Source organism: Haliotis asinina, chromosome 1, assembly GCF_037392515.1.
Source record: "Haliotis asinina isolate JCU_RB_2024 chromosome 1, JCU_Hal_asi_v2, whole genome shotgun sequence".
NCBI lineage: Eukaryota > Metazoa > Mollusca > Gastropoda > Lepetellida > Haliotidae > Haliotis > Haliotis asinina.
The window spans coordinates 23,749,890-23,775,462 of NC_090280.1; the positions used below are offsets into that span (position 1 = coordinate 23,749,890).

The window sequence follows — 25,573 nt, forward strand, 5'->3', positions numbered from 1 at the left end:
AAGAACTGCTGTTGACGGTCTAATGGACTCAGAGATGGCCATAGTTGTCTGTTCATTAAATCCCTGTTGCTCGAGGGAACTGCAGATAGCTTCCAAACGTGAAACGACCGGTTTCTTAGATACCCATGAAGTCTGGTCGACTTTGGCTGAGTGAGAAGATGCAGTGGTTTATCTGTCTATAGCTGAAGGAGATTTGTGAACCACGTCCTGGGACTACCAGGTAAATTACTCAATTTTTGCTGGGACATCGGGGATTAGTTTGAACGGAGGACACGCCTAAGTAAGGAGATTCTCCCAAGATATTGACAGATAAATTACTCAATTTTTGCTGGGACATCGGGGATTAGTTTGAACGGAGGACACGCCTAAGTAAGGAGATTCTCCCAAGATATTGACAGATAAATTACTCAATTTTTGCTGGGACATCGGGGATTAGTTTGAACGGAGGACACGCCTAAGTAAGTAGATTCTCCCAAGATATTGACAGATAAATTACTCAATTTTTGCTGGGACATCGTGGATTAGTTTGAACGGAGGACACGCCTAAGTAAGGAGATTCTCCCAAGATATTGACAGATAAATTACTCAATTTTTGCTGGAACATCGTGGATTAGTTTGAACGGAGGACACGCCTAAGTAATGAGATTCTCCCAAGATATCCCAAGATATTGACAGAGCATCCACTGTCCATGATGCTTGAAATGAAACCAGACTCACAAAGGTTGGAAGTCTGTTGTTCCATGAAGTGGCACCCAGATCTATTGACGGTATCTCCGTCATGTCCGAAACGAGCTTGAATGCTTCCATTCTGTCGACACAATATTGTCTTGTCTGGATAGCAAGTCCGCCATCTGGCAAACCTCTGAGTCTATGTGCCCTCTCCATAGCCATCAATCTTCCCTGCATACAGAATTGACTGCGAGTCATATCTGCTACTGACTGGTAAACCACATCCAAAAACTAATGCGCCATGGCCACCTACTGTGCTGACATAGATACTAGAGTGTTACATTAGATGTTTAAGTTTACATGTTACCATTTACAGTTTTTGCTTGTAAGCTAAGCACAGTTGAGAAGCAGTGGCATTATATTTAACAGACCAAACAACACTACTGTTAGGTTATAACTTCTCAAGTCACCAATAACTTTACCATTATGCAATGGCCATCTCAAACACGACTCAGCGCCCACGTGTCTCAAACTGTGGTACAGCAATTATTAAAACTGTGGTACAGCAATTAATAAAACTGTGGTACAGCAATTATTAAAACTGTGGTACAGCAATTATTAAAACCGGATGTGTTTCCTCCTGCAGTAACTGACCCTCATTTATTATTTGGAGCTCTTCCCAGCATCACGGAGTTGACACAATATGACTGGAGCTATCACAAAGTAATTAAGATCCAATAAAGACAATGCATCAAACTCACTGGAAGCTGTGTCGCATTTGTTTAATGTGAATTTACACAAACCTTTTAATGACAAGACCTTGTCGCAACATGTCGAAACAAAGATCCAGTATACATATATATCTTAAATGGGTCTGATTGATCATATCTAAAAATGCTTGATCATGTAATTTCAATCGATCGATCTGTTACAACCTCAAATTTTAGGTTAACATCGTTCCTCCTCTGATCAATATTTTGTTCCCTCCGAATTGCGAGTGTCACATGTTGCACAGGAGTGACCAACACGGGTCACACAGGTCTCATACACTTGGTCAACAGTTTCCACATGAGTGACCAACATGACTCTCACTGGCTGTGTCATGCGCTGCACATGCATATAAGGGATATAAAATTTTAGGCAGTAGGTGGGTACACCTGTATGTCATCACAGTAGGTACAGCTGTATGTGTTTACTGTATGTCATGAGAGGAGGTACATTTGTATGTCATGACAGTAGGTGCATCTGTATGGCATGACAGTAGGTACATCTGTATGGCATGACAAGAGGTGCATCTGTATGACATGACAGTAGGTACATCTGTATGGCATGACAGTAGGTACATCTGTATATCATGACAGGAGGTACATCTGTATGTCAAACTATACAAGTGACCAAGTCAGTGGCCATGTATATCGCCATTGGGTTCAAATCTGCAAATAACATATTTCAAGCACTTTGATTAAAGTAATACAAAATCACTTATCCTGGGAATCGTTTTTAGCCTCAGTTTTTAATATAAACTGTATAACTTTTCAGATTCAATCACAGCTATGTAAGTTATGCTAACAGTTTCCTTGTCCTTAAGTCATGACACCTTCCTCTAATAAAACTTTCCCAAATCCCGACCACCAGAGTCAACCACCAGCGTACTGCACATTATCCACCACCCTGTCTCAAACATACGTCTGCTGTCTGGGGTTTCAGAGACAACTAACAACTGTCTTCTTTCTGGCAAGTTTCAGACATCTGTCTGTTGTCTGATAAGTTGTAGATGCACATCTGTTGTGAGGCATACGTCTGCTGCTCTGCTGTCTCCTGTCCAGCAAGTATCACACTATATCTTGTGCCTTAAGCTTCTGAATAGATGTCTACTATACTGGCAACTTCAAATGTACATCTGCTGTCTGGGATTTCAGTTACACACGTGCTGTTCATCGTTTTTCAAACATACATCTTTTGTCTGAAGCTTCAAGGTAGATGTCTTCTGTTTGCTGAGAAACTGCACATACATGTCTGCTGTCTCATAAGTGTCAGATGTACATCTGCTGTCTGGAACTTCAGGTTGTATGGATGAACATCTGGCGTCTGGCAAGATTTTGCCCTGTTTGCCGGGGATGTTTCAGGGCAGGAGTCTGTTATACTCAGACAGCAGCTGGGACTTCCTGACAGTGTCCCACATCCGCGCTGCATAGTGAAACCTGGAGACAACAGGTTGCAAATCAAGAACAATAATACATGCATTCATGTTTTTCTATACTGAAACAACTGCTCTGAGGAGCTTGAGGCAAATAGTTGTCTACACTATAGATCTTGGTCAAGCAATCAGGATTTCAAAAGTTAGCAAAAACATAACCTTAATCTCTTTTTCTTCTTTGCAAAAACCTAAAAACTCATGTTGGAGTGAACTTTCATGGAAGTATGTGAAGGCATCACTGAAGCTAGCCTTTCAGCCAAGACATCCTACAAGATCAGGGCACAATGTTTATGAAGATCAAACTCACTGAACAGGCAATTTTTATTGCTCTCATACAACTTTAGGAGGATGGTTACCTTATTGAATGTGCCCCTGGTGAAGAATGTCACAAGGAATGTGCCCATGGTGAACAATGAACTGCTGACTAGGTCTATAGAGAACAAAGTCCTACTATGTCCAAAGGAAAACAATGTCTGATGAACTGAGTGCACAGATAACAATGCCCTAACAACTATGTCCACAGAGAAAAAAGTCCTACTATGTCCACAGAGGACAATGTCCTACTATGTCCATACAGAATAATGTCCCACAAACAATGTCCACAAAGAACAATGTCCTGCTATGTCCAGAGAGAACAATGCTCAAACAGATAACAATGTCCTCTAAATAGTTCCAGTGAATAACAATATCCTGCAGATTTTGCCATGAGAGAACAATGCCCACAGACTGAGGCTACTGACAACAATACCCTGCTCACCAGTTTTTCTCAGACAATGTAGTGTGTGTAAGGAGGTGGCGTGGCAGGGAGTAGATCTGGTTCCGCAGCGATCGAACCAGCAAGATGAATGTTGGGAAGCCTCGGTATTCTGGTAGCAGGGTGAGAATAGGTTCTGAAAATATACAGTAAACTGTAAAAGTTATGATACTCCTCGTGCTGCAACTTGTGGAAGTGAAAATTTCAACACTCCTGGCTTCAGTTTGACGAAGAGTTACGACAGTCACCTGGTTCAATGTTTCATTTCTAGGTAAGATAAATGATACCAACCTGGCTCTAGCTTGTAATACTCCATCTGGGGGATGCAGAAGACATTCATATCGGATTTGACTGTCTTGGAGGTAAGTCCGGGGATGACATTTCCTCGTACCATGTTGACAGTGCCTGCAGAGTTAACAGTCAATATTGTGGACCATCAAATAAATAAAGACTTGAGTGAGTATAGTATCGTGCCGCTTTTAGCAATATTAAAGTAACATCATGGCAGGGGATACCAGAAATGGCTTTCACATGTTGTACCCATGTGGGGAAGAGAACAGGAGCCTTCAGTGTGACAAGCTGACACTTTGCCCTTAGGCTCTCAAACCACACCAAAAAATAGTTCAGTGTTATAAATATATGGCATGAAGCATAGATATTCAATAATGATAGGCTCTCACAGGGTATGAAAAGTAAACAGGCTACTATGATATGATCCATAACAAACTGAGAATGGAGTTGTCAATACAGTGATAATATGAGATATATCTTCTACCTGTACACTTGAGCTTAGTCATGTCAAACGTGCTGCTCAGTGTTTGTGTCATCATCTTGTAAGTCTCCAGGCCGTAGTCGTCGCGGTTTGCTCGGTTCTGTACAAACACTGCAACAGTAACATACAAGGCAGTGAGAAGGTGTACAAGTGAACTGGTGGGTGGCTGTGTGAGTAAATGAATGGTGGTAACAAAGCATGATCATATACATTTTGGATTCAAACCTACTTTCAGAAATCCTGTCCTGAGTGTGCGAGTTTAGGTTTACACAGCACTCAGCAATATTCCAGATATATGGTGGCAGTCTTTAAATAATCAAGTCTGGACCTGACTATCCAGTGATCACCAACATGTGCATCAAACTAAGCCATTGGGAAACTGCAATGTGTCAACCAAATCAGTGAACCTGACCACCCGATCCCTTTAGTTGCCTCGTACAACAAGCATGGGTTACTTAAGATCAATCCTAAACTGGATCTTCACGTGTCTGAGAAATGAAAATGCTGGTGTTAATTCATATTATACAATGAAGATATTTTTAAGTTCCATTAACAACCTATATGCATACTGTAGATGCCCTGATAACTGTAGACTCACCAACATGGGGGAAGTAGTCAGGTGCATCTTCAGGATGTGAGGAGCCCTCATGTCCAGATGGAGTGGCTGGTTTCAGCATCTCAGCATTCTTCAGGAACCTGAAATGAAGCAGAGATACAGTTCAAACAGAACCAAATCCATCACATCAGTAAAAAAGAAGGATGCATAGTTATTCAAGTAAACAAAAACACACCTGTCATCAGAACAAGAATATTGTTTTAGCCGAGGTCATCACAATTCCAGATGAATGACAGGCAGACACAGATCATACTAACTGACATGAGAAGGATGAAACACTAACACATACATAAATACACACTGGCACACATTACACTTACTGGATAAATACCAGGGGATACAAGACATGGCTATCACACATTATCTAGCTTTATGTAGGAATGATTGGTCCATGTGACTCTGATAAAATACCATGTACATCCATCACGATCCGCGAGCGGGAGTACAAAAGTTGTGTACTCCCGCTACGAAAGTCATATCACCTCGCTACACCTCAGTGACGATGTCAAGTGAGAAAAGCGTGCATCGACAAGCCTTTAGGAACATGCGGTGCACTGAGGTCAAACGATCAGCTGGTGTCAACATGGCAGCAAGTTGATTCGATGCGTGTTGTTTTGTTTTGTTTTAGTGAAAACATTCAGCTAGATAAATGCGTTATCATATCGTGTCTCAGGAAATACGGGGTTTTATCAGCCCCTCGTAAAGTTGTATTCAACCTTGTAATACAACCTTACTCGGGACTGATAAAACCCTGTATTTCCCAAGACACGATGTGATAACTTATATTGTACACTGAAAATGCAGACACTGACTAACTTACACACAAACTGACACACTGACACACCCATACACTGAGACAAAACTGACACATTAGCACACCCATACACTGTCACACTGTCACACTGACATAAAACTGACACACCCATACACTGAGACAAAACTGACATACTGACACACCCATACACTGTCACACTGACATAAAACTGACACACCCATACAGTGACACAAAACTGACACACCTATACACTGACATAAACTGACACATTGATAAACCCACACACTGACACATCCATATGCTGACACATAACTGGCACACTCATATGCAGACATAAAACTGACACACCCATACTGATACAAGTGACACATTGACACAATGACACAAAACTGGCACACCAATACATTGACACAAAACTTACACATCAATACACTGACACAAAACAGACACACTCATTCGCTGACACAAAGCTGACACAATCACACACAAATACACTGACACAAAGCTGAAACACCATTAAACTGATATAAAACTGACACACCCACATGCTGACAGAAAACTTACACATCAATACACTGACACAAAACAGACACACTCATTCGCTGACACAAAGCTGACACAATCACACACAAATACACTGACACAAAGCTGAAACACCATTAAACTGATATAAAACTGACACACCCACATGCTGACACAAAACTTACATACTGACACAATGACACACACATACACTGACACAAAACTGGCACACCAAGACACTGACACATCCATACACTAACGCAAACTGACATACCGATACACTGACACAAAACTGGCACACATATATGCTAACACAAAACTGACACAACCATACACTGACAGAATACTGACAAAATCACATACTGACACAAACACACAGAAAGACAGAAAGACATATCAAACTTTGGACACTAATAAGGACACACAGAGGAACACCCTGACTGACCTAAGAAAGCTGACATCAGTGAACCAGTCTTGGACCACCAGGATCACATTACACACTGTCATCAGGAAGGCTGCCATCTGCAGGGACTGCAACACACACAGTACCATCATTGTTGAGTGTGTGACTTTAGTTTCATGAATGGATTACTGACAAATAGTGATAAAACGAGGTGCTTGCAAAAGTGAGTTTGTTTAGTATTACGCCGCACTCAGCAATATTCCAGGCATACGGCATCAGTCTGTAAGTAATTGAATCTGAACCAAACAATCCAGTAATCAACAGTATTAGCACTGATCAACGCAATTGGGATATGGAGACATGTGTCAACCAGGTCAGCAAGCCTGACAACCCGATCATGTTAGTCGATGCTTACGACAAGCATGGGTTGCTGAAGCTCAGCTGGATTACTCCATGGAGATGTACTCTGTCAGATACACACCTGCATCTCTATACAGTTCTCTACTGAAGTGTACTCTGAGGGGTACTTTTTGTCCTGGTGTATCATCTGGTCCAGGATGGAAGCACTGAGAACTGGCTGGTGATGACACACAAAATAATTCATATCAGCTATTAGAAAAAATGTGAGTGAATATTGTCAAAACTAACAGTGTGAGTGTTGTTTTATGGCAAGGCAGAACCATCCCTGTAATATGAGAAATATTCAAGCAATATCACGACAGGGTCATTCACAATTAGCTGCACCAGTGAGCAAGAGTTTGAAGGAGGGACTAGAGATATGAGCTTATGACTTGCCACTGAATGAGTCCCTCTGCGAGTGTAAAAGTGTGATTGAACAGGAGTGACACACAGTGAATGAGAATGTCAGTGGGAAAGTGTGACTGATTGAGAAAAAGTGAATTTTACGCCACTTTACTAATATTTCAGCAGCATCATGGAAGGGGACATCAGAAATCGGTTTCAAACAATGTAATGATGATTGACAAGTGAATGCTTAACTACTGGGGTATCCAAGTGTGACAAGGTATTTGTGCTAACTTTAATGGAAACAGGTGTCTAACAGATAGCTGTCAACCTGAATACCCCATCCTAACATTTCGAAACTAATATGGAAAGAAAACACATGTCATTTTACTAATCTGGTAAGCAAGACTGTGGTTGAAATGGATCATGGGAACAAGTTGTCCTCAGATGTTCGTTTAACACCCCTGGATGCCGAGTTTTTTTTCAGGTGCACATTTTCGTAAGGTTTGAAAAGTGAGCGTTGTGCGAGATTTGCGCTCGCGTGGTCCTGGATCTGCGTACGGCTATGAAATTGCACAGACATGTAGAATATTTAATTTCCTATCCGTTGGTATAAATATAATTGCGGCTACCTCATGGGTTTGAGAAATAGACACTGCTAAAAGTTGTCCAAAACTTTTGTGTGTGTTCAAAAACAGTAAATTTCTCAGTTTTTTATCGTGCACCAATAAAAGCACTCTGCTACCATTTTTTTAATTTGGCATCTTTACGGAAAGTGTGAGCGGAAAAAATACAGCTTGATATCTGAACGACATAAGTGTATATGAAATGGATGTATGTGCTAATGCATTACCTCATACTCACAAAATCAAAAATGACCCGCAATAAATGTCAAAAATCGATTTTCTACTATGACGTCAAACGTCGACAGAGAGGTCATGCACGGATAAAGATAAGGCGGCATAACTCAGCTATGGTTTACATTAGGTCAATGTAACTCCGATCACATGGAGAGAATTTGCTGTGGATATGGACAGTCTATTTTCGTGATGTTTTGTTCACTGTGAACCAAACTATTCCAATACAAAGTTCCCCAATGTGAGAGGATACCTTTTGGTAGTTTCACAATTTGTAAGAAAAGATGCAAGTGTGCTACATCAGAAAGCAGGTAATAGCGATTTGGATGTCCCTATCCGATACATATTTTAGTTTTTAGATTCCCATATTCTCCTATTTGTGTAGATGTATTCTTGTTAATTTTCCATTACTATTAACTGAGTAACAGCCGCATTTTCAAACGTAATGAAATAACTGAAAATAATGCAACATTTTAGTTGACGTCACGTCATGTTTTGTGCATTTTGTGACCTCGGAAAAAGACTACTCTGGTTGCTGATTAGTATATATCTAACCTAATTTCCACTCAATGTGTAAAAGGTCTCGGCTTCTGTGTCAGAATTCAACACTTTTTAGCCAAAATATAAAATGAATGGTTTTATCACTGAAATAGTGTCCTGAATATATCAACAATTACACGGTTTTACTACATATCTTATTGTGAGCAACACGCACACCTGCCTAGCATCAATTTAGCGTAAATAAAAATTTCACAACACCTGAATATTCAGTGAGTATTCATTTAGGAAAAAGACTTTTCTTCTCATGATTATGAAATCAGTTCCCTTCATAAGTATGCAATGAAAGGTACAAAGAGATCGCTTTTTCAGTAAAGAAGTATTAGAAAACGTAAGGCTTGTCCAAATTAAGACTCGACCTGATTTATATATTTTTAACAATTTCCGTATAAATATTGTTTGAGTTAGACATTCTGCCATCAGATATAATTTAATCGCATTTGAATTGACTTTATTATCGAAAAACAATGATAATGAATCATGAAACGTTTTGACAAACTCGCACCTGGTCAATTAATATTCATAATAGTTTTGTCTATAAAAACGACACAAACCAATACAATGAACAAGACAATTCCTTTAAATAGTAGTATGTGTGCTCCTACATTCGATAAAATGTACAAATCATTTTCATTAATATTATCCGTTTTACTTATAAGTTGGAATTAAATCGTTGTTTATTAACCTGTTCATATGAAACTGCAATATTTGTGCCAAAGTATTGAATATTGCACATGACGGGAACAAAAGCACATGTTGCAGTAATGGCTACGTGTGATCTTCCAACAATTGTGTAGAGGCTTAAAATGTGGTATAATACACTTACTGAGTCAATTTCCCATGTAAATATTATTGAAACAATCAAAAGCTTTCAAAGAATAAAAACAGATACCTTATATCCACACATGATATGGTGTTGAACATGGATATATGTTGATACTGAAATCAATTTCATGAAAAAATATCTGAACGATGCGCAAAATATACATCACAATACTAAAAGTGCAATCGGACTGGTATGGGCATTGTGTTTACTCTTGTTCAACCAACCTTCCCCTCAAAGAAATTGCCTAATATGTGCAACAATGTTGACACTACCTATGACCGATTTTTTTCAAAATGGCGGCTTCGCTGAGAAGGGTACACAGGATTTTGCGACGACTTTTTGCTTGATTCAGGGATCTTTTGTATATAAATGTGAGATGTAAGTAATCAGAATTATTCTGACTATCTGAGTATTGTTATATGTTCTTATTGTTTACATTGTAAATGACGGAAGGAGCCAGAAATGCCGATAAGGACCGTTGTCGTTCTGTGTGATTTTGCGTCAGTCATGGCGTCACACTGCACTAAAAGTTTGACAGTTTCTTATGAATTACCAAATTATTTCACTGTATCTATTTTCAATTTGCTATTTTTTGCCACAATACTCTTCCCCTGAATATACTAAGCGTATTGAGCCATTGTAAGCAATGATTAGACGGCTGGATGTTGGGAAATTTCCAAAAATGCTGGGCAGTGTAAAATTGGAATTTTTCTTTGTTTACATTTCAGTCAAGCGCTGTCTTTCGAGCACAGCGTTCGTTTTCATACAAAGTATATTTCGTTTCGTTTTGTCTAGACAGTTGGTATTGGTGACAAAGACCATTTGTAATTTGATTCTAAGATGCTTGGGGAGTTCAATGATGCATTTGTCGCAGCTAACTATGAAGTATACATGATGTCATGGGCTTCTCAATACCGGCCTTCTCGAAACGTGATTTTGTAAACACTATCCAATATGGCGGAAAGCGCACTTCGGCGTTCGTGTAAGTGTATTTTCGAAAACATCCCAACCGATTCTGTGTACATCGGTGACGTTTCAGAATTATCATTCCTGGTTACATGAAAACTTGATATCAGTGATCTTTAATATGCTATTTTGGAAATTCATTACTCCCAGTAATTACCCGATTTTCACATTTCAAAACATACTGCAAATAACGCTGTGAATCTAGATTTTGTACAGTTTGAAAAATGGTGACATTACCGATGAAGCCTATTTTGAAAGGCGATTTTAAGCACTTTAGCTTGGTCTGAGATAATAGTGGATGGTATCAAGAAACTGGGAATTTTCCGCAGAATTCATAACTGTGAAGTATTTATATATGCGTGGTATATTTAGAATTTTATTGGACTTCCAAGTGAGGTATGTAGAGGAAGGACATATATGTCCCTGTGGCATCCAGGGGGTTAAAGTACAAAGAAAACAATAACAGATGAAAATGCACTCAGAGATAAACCAAATATCAACCACAATAGGGTAGTACCTGTGTATCAAGGAAGATGATGCGCTCTGGCGTCACATACATGTCAATGCCATTGGTCTGATGTGCCCCGTTCTCCTTCACTTCTTTTGTCTGAGGCTGGAACACATAGCTCCTGCAAGTAAAGAAAAACGAATACTCTCAGACATCTACACAAGTGAGTGAGTGAGTGAGTGAGTTTAGTTTTACGTCACACTTAGCAATATTCCAGCTATATGGCGACGGTCTGTAAATAATCCGAGTCTGGACCAGACAATCCAGTGATCAACAACATGAGCATCGATCTACGCAATGGGGAACCGATGACATGTGTCAACCAAGTCAGCTAGGATGACCACCCGATCCCGTTAGTCGCCTCTTACGACAAGCATAGTCACCTTTTATGGCAAGCATGGCTTGCTGAAGGCCTATTCTACCCCGGGACCTTCACGGGTCACATCTACACAAGACTCAGACACCTGTACAAGGACACTTCTGCTATAATTATACTGTAGACAATCAGATACCTGTACTGGGACAATTCTACTATGATTATAACGATGACAATCAAACACCTGTAGGACACAGCTACTATGATTCTTATGATGACAATCAGACACCTGTACAAGGACACTTTAACTATAATTATCATGAAGACAACTGCATACTTGTACAAGGACAATTCTACTATAATTATCATGATGACAATTGGATACCCGCACAAGTGAGAGAGTGAGTTGAGTTTTACGCCTCACTCAGCAACATTCCAGCCATATGGCAGTGGTGGTCTGTAAATAAGTGAGTCCGGACCAGACAATCCAGTTATCAACAGCATGAGCATCGATCTGCACAATTGGGAACCGATGACATGTGCCAACCAAGTCAGTGAGCCTTACGACTTGATCCCGTACATCGCCTCTTATGACAAGCATATTATAGCCTGGACCATCGTGGGTAGTACATGCACAATGACACTTCTACTATAACTATCATGGTGACGATTGGATACCTATACAAATACACTTCTACTAAAAATATCATGATGACAATCAGATACCTGTACAAGGATACTGCTGCTATAATAATCATGATGACAATTGGAAATCTGTACAAGAACACTTCTTTCATGATTATCATGATGACAATCACATACCTGTACAAAGTCACCTCTTTTATACCTAGTATGATGACACTGGATGGGTTACCTGTATGAGTCTTGAGGGGAGGTGCCTGCCAAGAGAGAGAGGATGGTTGACTTGCCACTGCCCTGTGGGCCAAGGACTCCCACTACAAGGAAGTCAGTCTGATCCAGCAGCATCTGCCATAAATATAAGTAAGATAGAGGAGCACACGCATTGTCAAACACCAACATGGAATGATACAGGAGCATCAGCAGTCAAAACATCAAAAAGCAAATCCCACAAGTGTACTTTTTCATTACACAATGCCTTTCAAGAAGTGGTCAAATGAATCATATGTTATTTTACGCTTTCTGAGTAAAATAAAGATTCTATTACTTTGGGGGTTAAGTCCTATCCAATATTCGAACCCAAACTCTCAGAGTCAAAAGTATGTGATCTTGACTACCAGTTGTCCGACTTTCAACTCTGTGGCAGCTGCGGTGGCTGAGTGGGTCAGATAGCTCACTATGTGTGCTGGTGATTAGATGCCTGACTCTGAGAGTGTATGTTCCAATCCTTGATACAATCTTAAACCAAAAAGTACTAGAATTTGTACATTACTGAAAAATATAATATATGTTACAAAAGTGTTTAAATCCCAGGGTCCCTTTCCACAAAGTGATCATAGGGCTACAACGATCATAACTCCCATACTTTCTCAAAAATTGGCGACAGTCGTGGCACTATGATCGCTTTGAGGAAAGAGGCCCAGATCTGCGGACTGTGACCCTCTATCTGCCAAAAGAACACCAGAGCTCCATCATCAATGTCACCTCTATGTACCTCTATTCCTGCATCGCACCAGCGGAACGAATCATCCACCACCTTTACACAGTGCTTCATCTCAGGGGGCGGAGCTAGGCGGTTCTGAGAGCTGTCTGTAACATACACAGTAGTGAACCGAAAATTTATTCTTTCGACAACGAGAAAGAACATGATTGCTAAAAAGTTTAAACCAGGTTAAGTGTATTTTTTCAATTATTTCCCCTAACCAAAGGAGGGCCTTACTTATTTAAATGACCACCCTTCACAAAAATAGACTGTCAAGGATGGTGGGATGGGCTATATATTATACACTACTATAATGTGCTCCTCAGTGAGATGAAATGGGTTCAGTATTGTCTCAAAGTTGTGCATATGCACGCTTGCATGCATGTGTTTCTACTAGTCTGGTTTGTTGCATAAAATCAGCACTCAGCAATATTCCAGCTATATGGTTGCAGTCAGACAACCCAGTGGTCAACAGCATGAGCATCTATGTACCTGACCATCTGAGCCTCTTACAACAAACATGGGTTGAAGATGACAAATTCTATCCTGGATCTTCATGATTCTAGACTGATATACATTATGTTGCAGTCTAACATGGATACCCACACACAGTTATACACAGTATATGCTGAGTACACCATACCTTGTGTTATCCTAAATGTCCTATCCTATGATGACAGTGCACCTGAATGCAACATACACAGGGAAAACTCAATGTCAAGCGCTGATTTGGTCCTAACAACACTGCAAATCAGTTGAATGCAGTCACAGGTGATGGAATGTACACTAGTCAAACTCATAATGTGCAGACAGTGCTGTGAAATTCAGAATGCTGCTTAAATAAGAAAAACTCACTTTCAAAGGCTAAATGTCCAACAGAGGAATGCCGCTGAATGTGATATGCTGCTGGTCCCACAGTTGTCTCCCCTTGATTGGTGGTGGTTGCCTGGTTGGCAGCAGTGGTAGTAGGTGCAGGCCTGTTTTCATCTCGAGATCGTAGCACAACAATCTGTTTCTCTAGTGCCTTGTTGACTAAACCTCCTTGGGAAAGATTGGTTGTCTGCATGGCTGCTGTTGTTCCTCCACCCCCTCCTGAAGCCTGCAATACACAAGTACATGCAGTTCAAATACTTAAAAATAATAGTTTGTCAACTTTGCTTCTAACAACAAGGTTGTTGTGATTTAATTCATCCATGCCTGTTTGTGTATGATGGCAATTAGATATGTGGATATTTGTTTTTGCTATTCTTTGATCTAACTAGAAAAAAAATCATTTGCCATTACCCCACAAGATGGGAGCACAATGTGAAATCCTCCTTCAAATAAGACAAGTAAATTCAAAAGGCACATGGCACTTAAAGTTAATACTGATACTTTGATACAAACATATTGCTCAAAGTACTGAGACAAACATTGTTTGTCAGTGTACCTGCTCAACTGCTGGCTTTGCAAGACCAAGGATGATAGGTGGTTTGTTGGGAGTTGGAGACTGGTCAGGTTCACGCTCTCGCTCCTAAATAAAACAACATACTGACATACAACAAGGTACAATAAAGCAGTCTATGAATTATAATTACCTCTTCAAGTTATTGTTAACATCACATTGGACCACAAGGATCACAAAAATAAGTAATTATGACATAAATAAGTCGTTAAATTGAAGGCTTGACAAGCTAGAAATGTCTGTTTGTCTGTTTCTACTTTTCAAAATTTCATAATTTGTTTTATAAGCCAGTTATACCATTTGTATAATTTCAGTCATATGCACATATCATTCCTCTCAGTTATAAAGTTTAACCTCACTTTATTTGTTAACAGACGCTAATTGTGGATATGGTGACTGCTAAAAAATGAGGCCATCTTTCACTGAGGACCAAGAATTGACAGCAGGTGACATACACTGTATGCCGTACAAGCATAAAGGCAAAAAAAGGGAATTCTTTGGCAAGACTGTCATTTCATGCCCTCAAAACATTTACGTTTCCTTGTTGATTTGTTTTCTTTTTTTTAACCATTTGAATAAGAGCTATTTTTTATATTGGTCTGAAATTCTACATGCAAATACGACTCAGGTTCTAAAAGCAATTCCCTGACACCCTCATACATTATTGGCATTAGAAAACACAGTAATTGATGTAATTCGGCCACATGATTTTATAGATAACTAATATCAGAAAAAGTTGATGAACACAAGAGACAGCAGCTGTGTGTCACTGCTGATCGAAAATAGGACATACGGCAAATGCCATACTTTTCTTCCTGGTCTGTCTCGTCTTCGGCGGCGTCTACCTCCTCTGTCTCGATCTAAAGGGTCCGACATCGAAGTCAGTTGTCAAGATTAATAATAACCCTCCGGAGCTTTGATATTAACGTGCTCCAATTCTTGATATCACTTTCGTCTGCAACACCGAAAGTAGTTACAACAAAAAGTATGACCAAATACTAAAACGAAACAAGTGATCCTAACACGTTTTCATACAGAACAGTGCTATTATGATTTTATGGATTAACTGTATAGGTTTGGAACAGAAGGATATGGTGGGTGGGTGGGTGGGGGAGGAGTTGGAGTCGAGTTATCCTGGTTCGTATGTATCCCTGTCTTTATGCCTCCTCCATCCTCTCATCCGTGAAACCGAAAACAATCGATTGGAATTGACCTTCAGGAACCAGTGCTCGTAGTAAAAGGCTGGTCAGGGTCGCTGACGTGATTGACACGTTTCATCGTAGCCAGGTTGCGTAGATCGATGGCCATGCCGTTGATCACTGGATTATCTGGTCGAAACTCGATTATTCAAAGGCCACCGCCATATAGTGGGAATGCTGCTGATTGCGGCGTAAAACAACAAATAAACAAGCACTCATCCATGCAGTCCTGACCGCACGCGTTACATACGACAGAGTCAGCGGGAATGTTGAGCATTGGTGGTAAATATTTAACATGTTCCAGGAGGCTACATTCGCCATTCACATTAGCTATAGCCTGTCATACAGATGATCACATGCCTAAAGCTGACAAGGGGAGAGTGTCATCTTTGGGACGTATCTATGCGTATGTTGTGATATATGAAAGCTAGTGTTAAACCGAAATCGAATTATTAAAATGAAAGTCAGCGTTTATCCCTTTCAGACGGCCAGACAGCCATTTATACTCAATGTTGTCATCATATCTGAAGTGGAAACTGTTTATGTTACAGCATTGTTGTCAGTCAGTTTTATCTCACGTTGTCTCAAGTGGGATAGCCGCTGAAAAACGACGCATATCTGATAACCGAATATCCCTCGACACTAGAGATGGTAAAATTCTGAAAATTTTATCCAAAACGTCCAAGGATATTTTAGTATGTGAAGATTTGGCCTTCCAAAGGCAATGTTTCAGTCATACTGCAAATCACTAAACTATTTAAAGGATGGAAATATAGGTGCCATACCCACACGGTCTCATCCTGAAACGTTGTGTGGGTATCCATTTTGGTCGTCGTTAACGGTTAAGTAATGTTGGATATTTTCTATTCTAGTGAGATGACCCGTGAAGGTCCGGGATAGATTAGGCCTTCAGCAACCTATGCTTGCCATAAAAGGCGACTATGCTTGTCGTAAGAGGCGACTACCGGGATGGTCAGGTGGTCAGGCTCCCAGACTTAGTTTGATATACTATTATGTCATCGGTTCCCAGTTGCGCAGATGGATGCTCATGCTGTTGACCAATAGATTGTCTGGCCCAGACTCGATAATTTACAGACAGACGCCATATAGCTTAAATATTGCTGGGTGCTGTGTAAAACTAAACTCACTCACTCTATGAAGTGACCTAAATGGCCTGGCAGTCGTTTTTCGTTTCCGCAATTCCTAGTTTTTGAAATGCACGTATAGCCTCTAGTACAAAACGGAATATATTTCCTTGGGTATAATTACTGTATATTGTTAATATCATGTGTATAAAGCCTAAATACCAAGCCTAAAGTATTTTAAGTTATCACAACTTCGAAGAATATTGACAAATTACCATCAGTCAGCCATGAGCAGTATAGCACTTTTAAAGGTGACGAGGTTATGAGTAATGGTGGCCAGTGACAAGTGCTGAAATGAACTGAAGTTTGATACTTCTACAGATTTCTTTCCGAAGAATGGATAAGTTTAGAATACCAGCATTTTTGTCATCTGTGTTGCTGCTGTGCGCAAGCCTGGTCAGTTGTCAGTTGGTTGTAAACGTCAAGAACAAAGGTGGCGACGTGCTGGTGGAGTCGATACAGGCCAACACAACGGAAGACACTGTTACACTCGAGTATCAGAATACAGACGGAACATTGATCACCCAGTTTATTGACTTTAAATCGGTAACATTGTTTTCGGCGAGAATTCTTTTACGGATGGATCTAACTATAGGACTAGATTATTTGTTTATTATATCATGTATATATTGGCTGATGCCGAGTTTTGGGTTGTCGTTTCGTGTGGCCCTCTGATCCGAAGTTCAAGTTTAAGTTGGTTACGTTAGCATGGTCAGAGTAGGGTAGGTTACCTCCAGCGCTGCGTAAGAGCCTATTTACGGTCATTAGAGTTGGGCACCCTTTTGTGGTGAAACGCTTCACGAGGACCTCAAACTGTGAAGATGGTTAATTTAAAGCACACTTTGTACAACTTCTTTCAAGTTTTGTGTTTTGCTGACAAAATTGTAAGTCTCCATGTGCTTAAAGGTAAACAATCACATGCGGATGAAAAGTGGTAGTGCCCATGGCCCAGTGTTATGGTGTTGTGTAGTTAGATTAACCCATTAGCCAAGTTTTATTTCCAGTTTACCGTGCATGACTTTGATCTAGAATGCTAATTCAAATCAGAATATGTGTGCCCAGTAAAGTGCATGACACTTGCTATAGGCCGAACCTAAATAATATAAGTAATAGATAAAATATGTCAATAATCAAAAACAAATTCAAGAAATGGAAAATCCCCAAAAGAGACATTTGTATGTGTTCTTCATCCTATTATTGATGATCTCCTATTATCCTATTATTGACTGATTAATCTCTCCTGTAATTCATGTTCATTCAAGACTATGTGCGTACATTCCTTTATATATCATGTCTTCCTGAGTTTCTCTCCACTGCAGTAAGTAAAAACATTTTTGTTCAAGCATTAGGTTGATGTCCCAAGATCAATTCCCTGTTTGGGAGCAATGTAAGAAGACTATCTTTGACTGTGTGTGTGCATGTGTCCTTGTGTGTGTGATGGTTGTATTGAATATCAAGAAATGTTTTATTGCTCATATATTTTCAGGAAGTTCAAATTTTCCGGGCATATGTAGCTGGAGAAGAAGAACGGGGTCAGAATCAGCTTCAAGTCCTGTGTTTCATCAGCAGGTTTAGCAAGAATGACTTCATCTCATCAGATGCCATGTCAAAACTCAGACAGGTAGTGAAGCTCTCGTAAATCATGCGAATACCAATGTTCTACTTGGGCTGTGGGGCATCAGGGTACTGAGAGCCCCCACATCCTGCACAAGGCATGGATTTCGTATAACAATCCATAAGGGTCCAGTGTTACATTGTCGTGTAACCATTGGTGAAAAACTTTTAGAACTGTCAACTACATTGTTCACTACCACTCTGTCAGACACAGTCTGAATACATCTGGGTTAGAATTGATCTTCAGCAATCCGTGCTTGTCATAGGAGGTGACTAAAGATATTGTGTGGTCAAACTTTGCCATCTTGGTTGAGACATCATCATATTGCTATTGTGTAGATCGATTTTCATGCTGTTGATCACTGGATTGTCTGTTCCAGACTTGATTATATGCAGAGCACCACCATGTAGCTGGAATATTGTCGAGTGCAACAACCAGTCTTAATACGATATTTTGTACAGCAAAAATTCTCAAATAGGTGGAAACATAGTTTTCACAATTGATGTTATTGCAGTTATAACCTGGTATCTTAACTACTAATGTTATTGCTTTGTAGGTATATGAAAAGCCTTTATCACACTGAATTCAGTGTTAAGATACCTCTGGATTTTATAGATTGCACTTGAACACTAAAACAGTTCATTCCTAATATGCCCCTCAAAATCAAAGGCACTTCATTCAGAATTGAATCCTATATTGGTTTAACGCTTGTCTTTTCTGTTTCCTCAATGATAGCTTCTGGGATATTTTTTTTCCAGAAAAACCCAACAGCTATTAGGAGCCCTGAGGAGGAAAAGGGCCCTGACCTGATGGTCTATGACCTGCTGACCGACCTGACCAAAAGTCACATGATCAGTCCACATGTGTTTAACATCTGCCAGGAGGCAAGGGAAACAACATTCTTCAAAGAGGGAGATCTCACCACCATATCAAGATGTAGGTACACCCACCATCATATATGGATGGAATAATAAGTTGGTTGGCTGTTAATGGTCGATAATCAGGAAAAACTGTTGATGAGAAAACTATATAAATGATTATTGATATGAAAAATTGTGTCAACAATAATCTATTGAATGAACTATTGTGGTGAGTATAAAGTGTTGATTTACCCGAACACAATACATAAACTTAGTTTATGTATGTATTCATGTGATGCTTCTAAATTATGTTTAGGACAGTGTTTTGCTTGTAATCCAAGCCTGATTATGTCCCCACTCACCGTTGATGTGAAAAATGTTGATTTCATTCAGATTTTTTGGGCATTTTTGCTCAAGTTGCTTCTCCAATATTTATCAAGCAATCGGTATATACTTGAGGATTATCCATCTCTATGAGCTATGGTAATAGCCAGTCCTAAGGTACCATGTCTAGATGTAGATCCACCCAGCTCCTTATATGGATATGGATACACCCACTACCATATCTAGATGTAGATACACCCCCCTCCATATATGGATATAGACACACCTATTACCATATCTAGATGTAGGTACAATGTGTACTGGGTTTCATCTCAATGCAAACATATTGTTGTTTGGTGGAATAAACTAGGCTGGTTTCCCCATGGGTAATTGAGGTAAGAATTTTCCATGTGAGCCTTTTTCTCTCTTAGTCTTCTTTGATGTTTCAGGAAGGGTGGGCAATGAACATTGATAGTGCGACAAAATGAATTCAAAATTCCTGTACGTTCATATTGTAAATGAAAAGGGAAGGAGATGCCAGCATTTTTGCAAACAAATGTATGTTTTGACATTATGTTTTCTTCCATTGTTTCAGCATTGAATAAAGACTATAATACACTAATGTCAGCCATGAAGAAGACATACCCATCTAAGTATGCACGATGTCATGATACCAATGACCTGAGCAAACCGTGTCTGTGTCACTACCAGATGTGTGTGGGGTGGTACCCTTGTGGACTCAAGTACTGCCGAGGCAAGGACTCCACTGGCAAAGTGGTCAGCTACCGGTGTGGCATAAAGACCTGTCGCAGGTGTCTTGTCTTCGAACATGTTGCCAGGCAACGATTGTGGTGCCTGTGGGATGATTCGTGAACGTGAACCCCATGATTCTAAGGATCTTGATTGTTTTATACATCTGGTGTGAAAGAAAGTGCTGTTATATAACATAAAGGAAATATTATTGACACAAAGTGGCCAAAATGGAATAACACGTAATGCGATACAGTGGTTAATTGTGTAGCTGGAAATTAATCTCCAAATGCAGGATTTTGTATTGATGTTTATACTTTTAATTTTAGGATTACTGGTCAGATAGATGTTTCTGTTGAATTTGTGTTACCAAAGAGTATTTGTTGAAATTAGTCCATGCTGCAGGAGCTGAAGCTGTCTAGCAAGAATTGAAGCATCCATGTGGTCAAATTGTAAATGTGTTAATATCCAAATATGTTGTTCTAGAGATCTGCCAGAGCTCTCTATTAAACACTGCCAAAACAGCCAAAAGACGGTATGCTTACATACTCATGAACAGAAATAGGGGAACTGCTGAACAAAGAAAACTTTTTGTAAAGTGTGTATATGATCCTGAACAAATCCCTGAGATCAGCAGTATAGCGTATAGATTAAAAAGACATACCCGTTATGCATCTTGGTGATAAAGCCATGTCACTACCAATACAACTTATTAGCATTAATCTGCACTTCATGCATGTTTTTGAAATGGTCTGTTTGTTTGCTTCAAAAATTTTACTGACCTCTGACTAGACATATGACTCATTACCCTTTCTTTCCTGATAAGGGACCATCCATAATCAATGGCGAGGGGGGTTAATAATGATTTGGAGAAGCATGTACAATGTAAATCTTCCCCCTTTATTTATGGTTAAAGTAAGTGACACCCCCCTGCAGTTCGTGTCAAAATTAGATGCATAACCCTCTCCACCCCAACCCCGCTCTACCCACACACCCCACCGACAGCCCTAGAACAAGATAGATGGCAAACCCACCCCCTAAAATCATTATCACTCCCCCCTTGCCTTCAGTTATGTATGTTAAATATTGCTTCGCTGACCCAGTGTCATCCAAAGCTGGCCCAGCAAGGTATTGATATGAGAAATATTAATGTGTCTGGAACTGAATCCTCTCCTACTACCGGTTCTACTACCTACAACCAATTCTGGAAGACCTTGTGCAACTACTGTTTACAATCATGATTGTCCTGGTATAACTCTGAAGTCAAAATATTAATCAAAAACAATCCAGGGACAGTTGGTGAGCTTCCTGTCTTGCATCAACGTGATACATCACCAAGTACCTACCCAGCTACAACAGTAATACTAATAACAGGACACTTGTATTGCACGTTAGTCCATGAGCCAAAGCAGTCTACAACTTGTACATTATTGCATTGGGATGGTGTACAATCATGTGATGTAGTGTTTTTTTGGCAGTGGGGTAACTTAGTGGTTAAAGCGTTTGCTCGTCACGCTGAAGATCAAGGTCTAGTTCCCCTCATGGGCAGAGTATGTGAAATACATTTCTAGTGCCCCTACCATGATATTGCTGAAATACTGCTAAAAGCGACATAAAACTAACTCAATCAATCTAGTGTCGTGTTTGTATGTCAAGGAAAAGTCATAATGTCAATTTATGTGTTGTGACAGTTATGCACCTTACAGCATGTTACATGGCACAAGAACACTGTGCGAGCATGTTTTACGTCACCTGTAGCAATATTCCAGCAATATCAGAGCAGGGGACACCAGAAATGTGCTTCCTACATTGTACCCATGTGGGGACTCAAACTCAGATCTTTGGTGTGACGAGCAAAGGCTACAGTCTCTAAGCTACCCCACCGTCCCAGCCAAGCAGGCTGACTGGGATGTTGTCAGTACTGGGACACATGGTGACCAGAGACACAACACAATGCTTGGAAACTGAGTCAGAAATTGCTTCTTAATTGTTTTCCATGCCGTCAAATTATTGCATTTATGATGAATTTCATTAAATATTATCTTCATCAGTAGGTTGTGGCTCAATATAGGAACAAATTTAGACCTCCCATTTCCATGACATCGACTTTTAATTCTCAGAAGAAATGATTTTGTCACAGGTTTTCAAAATTCTTTTGTTAATGAACAACCAATATTAGATATGGAACAGATGCATATGGTAAAAGGGCTGTAAATCGTCATTACTCAACTGTGAAAAAGAATAAAAATTGTGATAAAATTCTGTTCCATGCTATACAGAGGCATTCTGCTCGTTTTCTATAGTTTTTGTTTATCTTTGTAAAATCAGGATCACAAAGGAGATTGTTCTGTTGTAACTGTTGCAGCTTGTAAAATCTATGCTGGTCCTCTGGTTCCTGCATAGTAAAAATTCACCAGGATCACTGAATGATAAGTTAAATCTATGAATGTTATTTAGGACCAGTGAAGTACAGGCATGACCACTCATTATTTTCCATGGTTGTGGTCTTGTGGGAAATTTTCTTTCCCTGCTGTTGTCACAGCTCATTGTAGAATATAGCTTTAAAATAACGACTGGCTAGCCTGTCTGTATTGACAGTGACATTATGGTGTTGGCGTGTTGTTATGTGTTATCACATACTTTTTGGGTCATCATAAAACCATTCTCACTCACTCACTCACTACTGATAATGTCATCTTCTAAAGCAGTCCCGTCTTTTTCTTCTAAATCAAAATTGAATACTATTTGAATGTTTCATATTTGTATGCCTGTTGCTATGGTGACAGTATTGTTACATCCACCGAATGAACTTTTTGCACACATTGTCATAGTAACAGTGTGACATCCTGTGGTGTAAGCTGTATTAAGTGTATTCCATATTAAAGCATGATAAGTGCTGGTCATATATAACTCATGCTTTTATATAATATGTTTCATATTTATATATGCTTTCTTATGTGTAAATAAAAGACTTTGTTATTAGTGGTTGTTGTTGAGTTATTTGAGATTTGAGACAGGTGAGGTCTTTTTTTTTTCAGTTAGTTTTGGCAGGGTATGAAACTCCCAAAAATTTCACCCAGACCAAAAGGCTGGTTAGATGTAAAACTTCCCAGTCCTGACCCAGACTTACCTGCCCACAAAATATATTCACATACAGGTCTAAATTGGACAGGTGTATTTGAGAATCTGGCGGTCCATGTTAAAAATAAACTGTCTTGGGCGGTCGAACAGGCAGGTATTTCGAGTGCTGGTTTTGGTATACCTCCATCATTCACAGATTACAATGGAAAATTGTCTTCATTGTCTGCTACGATGTCTTTATTGTTTTAATACAATGCCATATGTTCACAACCCAATGCTACCTACTGCCATACATATGGAATCATGCCCATTTGCATTCATTAATAACTGAAATAAACAGATGTAATCCAACATACTAAAGTTTAGCACCAGACAAGAACAACTAGTCAACCTTCAATAAGTGATAACCTCCAAAGAAAAGAGGAAACTCTGCCTAATTACACATTTTCAGTTCAAGTATCAGGCATGGTTCTGGTTGAAATGACAGTTGGTCAAAAAGTTGGTTTGAAAGCTCTCCACAATGTGCTAAAAATGCTGAAAAATTGAAAAAGAAAATGTTTAGGGAAGTGTCTGAAGCTGAGAAATATAATGTTTATCAGAGTGAGTTAGTGAGTTTAGTTTTAAGCTGCTTCTAACAATTCCAGCAATCGGCAACATCACAGTGGGTCACCCAGACAAGTGACTTCTCACATTGTGCTCATGTGGAGTATCAAACCCGGGTCTTTGGTATAATGAGAGAATGCTTCAACCACTGGGTTACCCCACTACCCCTCTAACAATGTGCATCAGGGATTGGTACACATGGAGACTGGGGCAGTTCATCTCTATACAGCATGTGCTATATGGTTGATGGGTTGGCTGAAAAGTTCTCAGCCTGAGTGGTTTTTCCCCACCAGGTAGAGACAGGTGTTTGCCAACAATGAGGACAATCATTTAGTGAATCATAGACACAAGAACTACAAACGTACTAATAGTTTTATCTCAACTACAGCTCTTTTGGCAAACCTACCCTCTGAAATCATCAGAAATGGACAAAACTGAATACAGGGCAGTCATCAAGTACTTGCTAAAGAAAGGGATGTCCCCAACACAGATACATGCTGACATGGTCTCCTCTCTAGGGGATGATGCTCCTTCATTTTCCACAGTAAAGAAGTGGGCTGCAGAATTAAAGCGTGGCAGACAAAGCCTTGATGATGACCCACGCTCAGGAAGGCCTTCAACAGCAACCACTCCAGAAAACATCACGCGAGTGCTCGATATGTTGATGGATGATCGACGATTGACTACTCGACATATTGCTAGTGTAGTGGGCATCTCTCATGAGAGGGTTGAGCATATTATCACCAACGAATTAGGAATGACTAAAGTTTCTGCAAGATGGGTGCCAAAGCTCTTGACAGCAGAACAGAAACGTGTCAGGTTCCAGACGTCCCTTGACAATTTGCGTCAGATCCCGATGATTTTGTGGCACTATTTGTAACCATGGATGAGACCTGGATACATCACTTTCAACCAGAAACAAAACTACAGTCAAAACAGTGGAAGCATCCTGATTCACCAGCTCCGAAGAAAGCCAAGTCTGTTCCTTCAGCTGGAAAGGTGATGGCATCAGTCTTTTGGGATTCCAGGGGTATTCTGCTCATTGATTATCTTGAAAAAGGTCAAACTATCAACGGCAGATACTATGCTGATCTACTGAACTAGTTGCGAGAAGCAATCAAAGCCAAACGACGAGGGATGATCGCTAAAGGTGTCCTCTTCCACCAAGACAATGCGCCTGTTCACAAATCGGTGGTGGCCATGTCAACAATCCTCGATTGTGGCTTTGAACTCATTGACCATCCTCCTTATTCACCTGATTTGGCTCCTTCTGACTTCCACGTGTTCCCCAAAATGAAAAAGGAACTCGCTGGTCGCCATTTTGCAAGTAATGATGACGTCATTTCCGCTGTGACTGATTTTTTTAGGGTAGCTGAAGAAGATTTCTTCCTGACTGGGATTCGGGCCTTGCAGCATTGCTGGCAAAAGTGTGTGAACTTGGAAGGGGA

The 25,573-nt window shown here is 39.9% G+C and overlaps 2 protein-coding genes across 2 annotated transcripts; one reads left to right on the plus strand and one right to left on the minus strand.

Moving 5' to 3' along the window:
* Positions 1 to 1,434: 1,434 nt before the first annotated feature.
* LOC137277951 (nonsense-mediated mRNA decay factor SMG9-like) lies at positions 1,435 to 15,552 on the minus strand. The gene is made up of 13 exons (XM_067809969.1): positions 15,356 to 15,552; positions 14,534 to 14,617; positions 13,960 to 14,203; positions 13,117 to 13,211; positions 12,358 to 12,470; positions 11,177 to 11,288; positions 7,190 to 7,285; positions 6,751 to 6,836; positions 4,991 to 5,088; positions 4,396 to 4,503; positions 3,912 to 4,025; positions 3,624 to 3,756; positions 1,435 to 2,870 (listed from the first exon to the last, which is right to left on the minus strand). Exons 1-13 carry the CDS (start codon positions 15,422 to 15,424, stop codon positions 2,792 to 2,794), a joined length of 1,431 nt encoding a protein of 476 aa, XP_067666070.1. The 5' UTR covers positions 15,425 to 15,552; the 3' UTR covers positions 1,435 to 2,791.
* Positions 15,553 to 17,130: 1,578 nt separating this feature from the next.
* Positions 17,131 to 23,423, plus strand: LOC137288993 (out at first protein-like). The gene is made up of 4 exons (XM_067820829.1): positions 17,131 to 17,438; positions 18,379 to 18,513; positions 19,266 to 19,443; positions 20,287 to 23,423. Exons 1-4 carry the CDS (start codon positions 17,229 to 17,231, stop codon positions 20,562 to 20,564), a joined length of 801 nt encoding a protein of 266 aa, XP_067676930.1. The 5' UTR covers positions 17,131 to 17,228; the 3' UTR covers positions 20,565 to 23,423.
* The last annotated feature ends 2,150 nt before the right edge of the window (positions 23,424 to 25,573 follow it).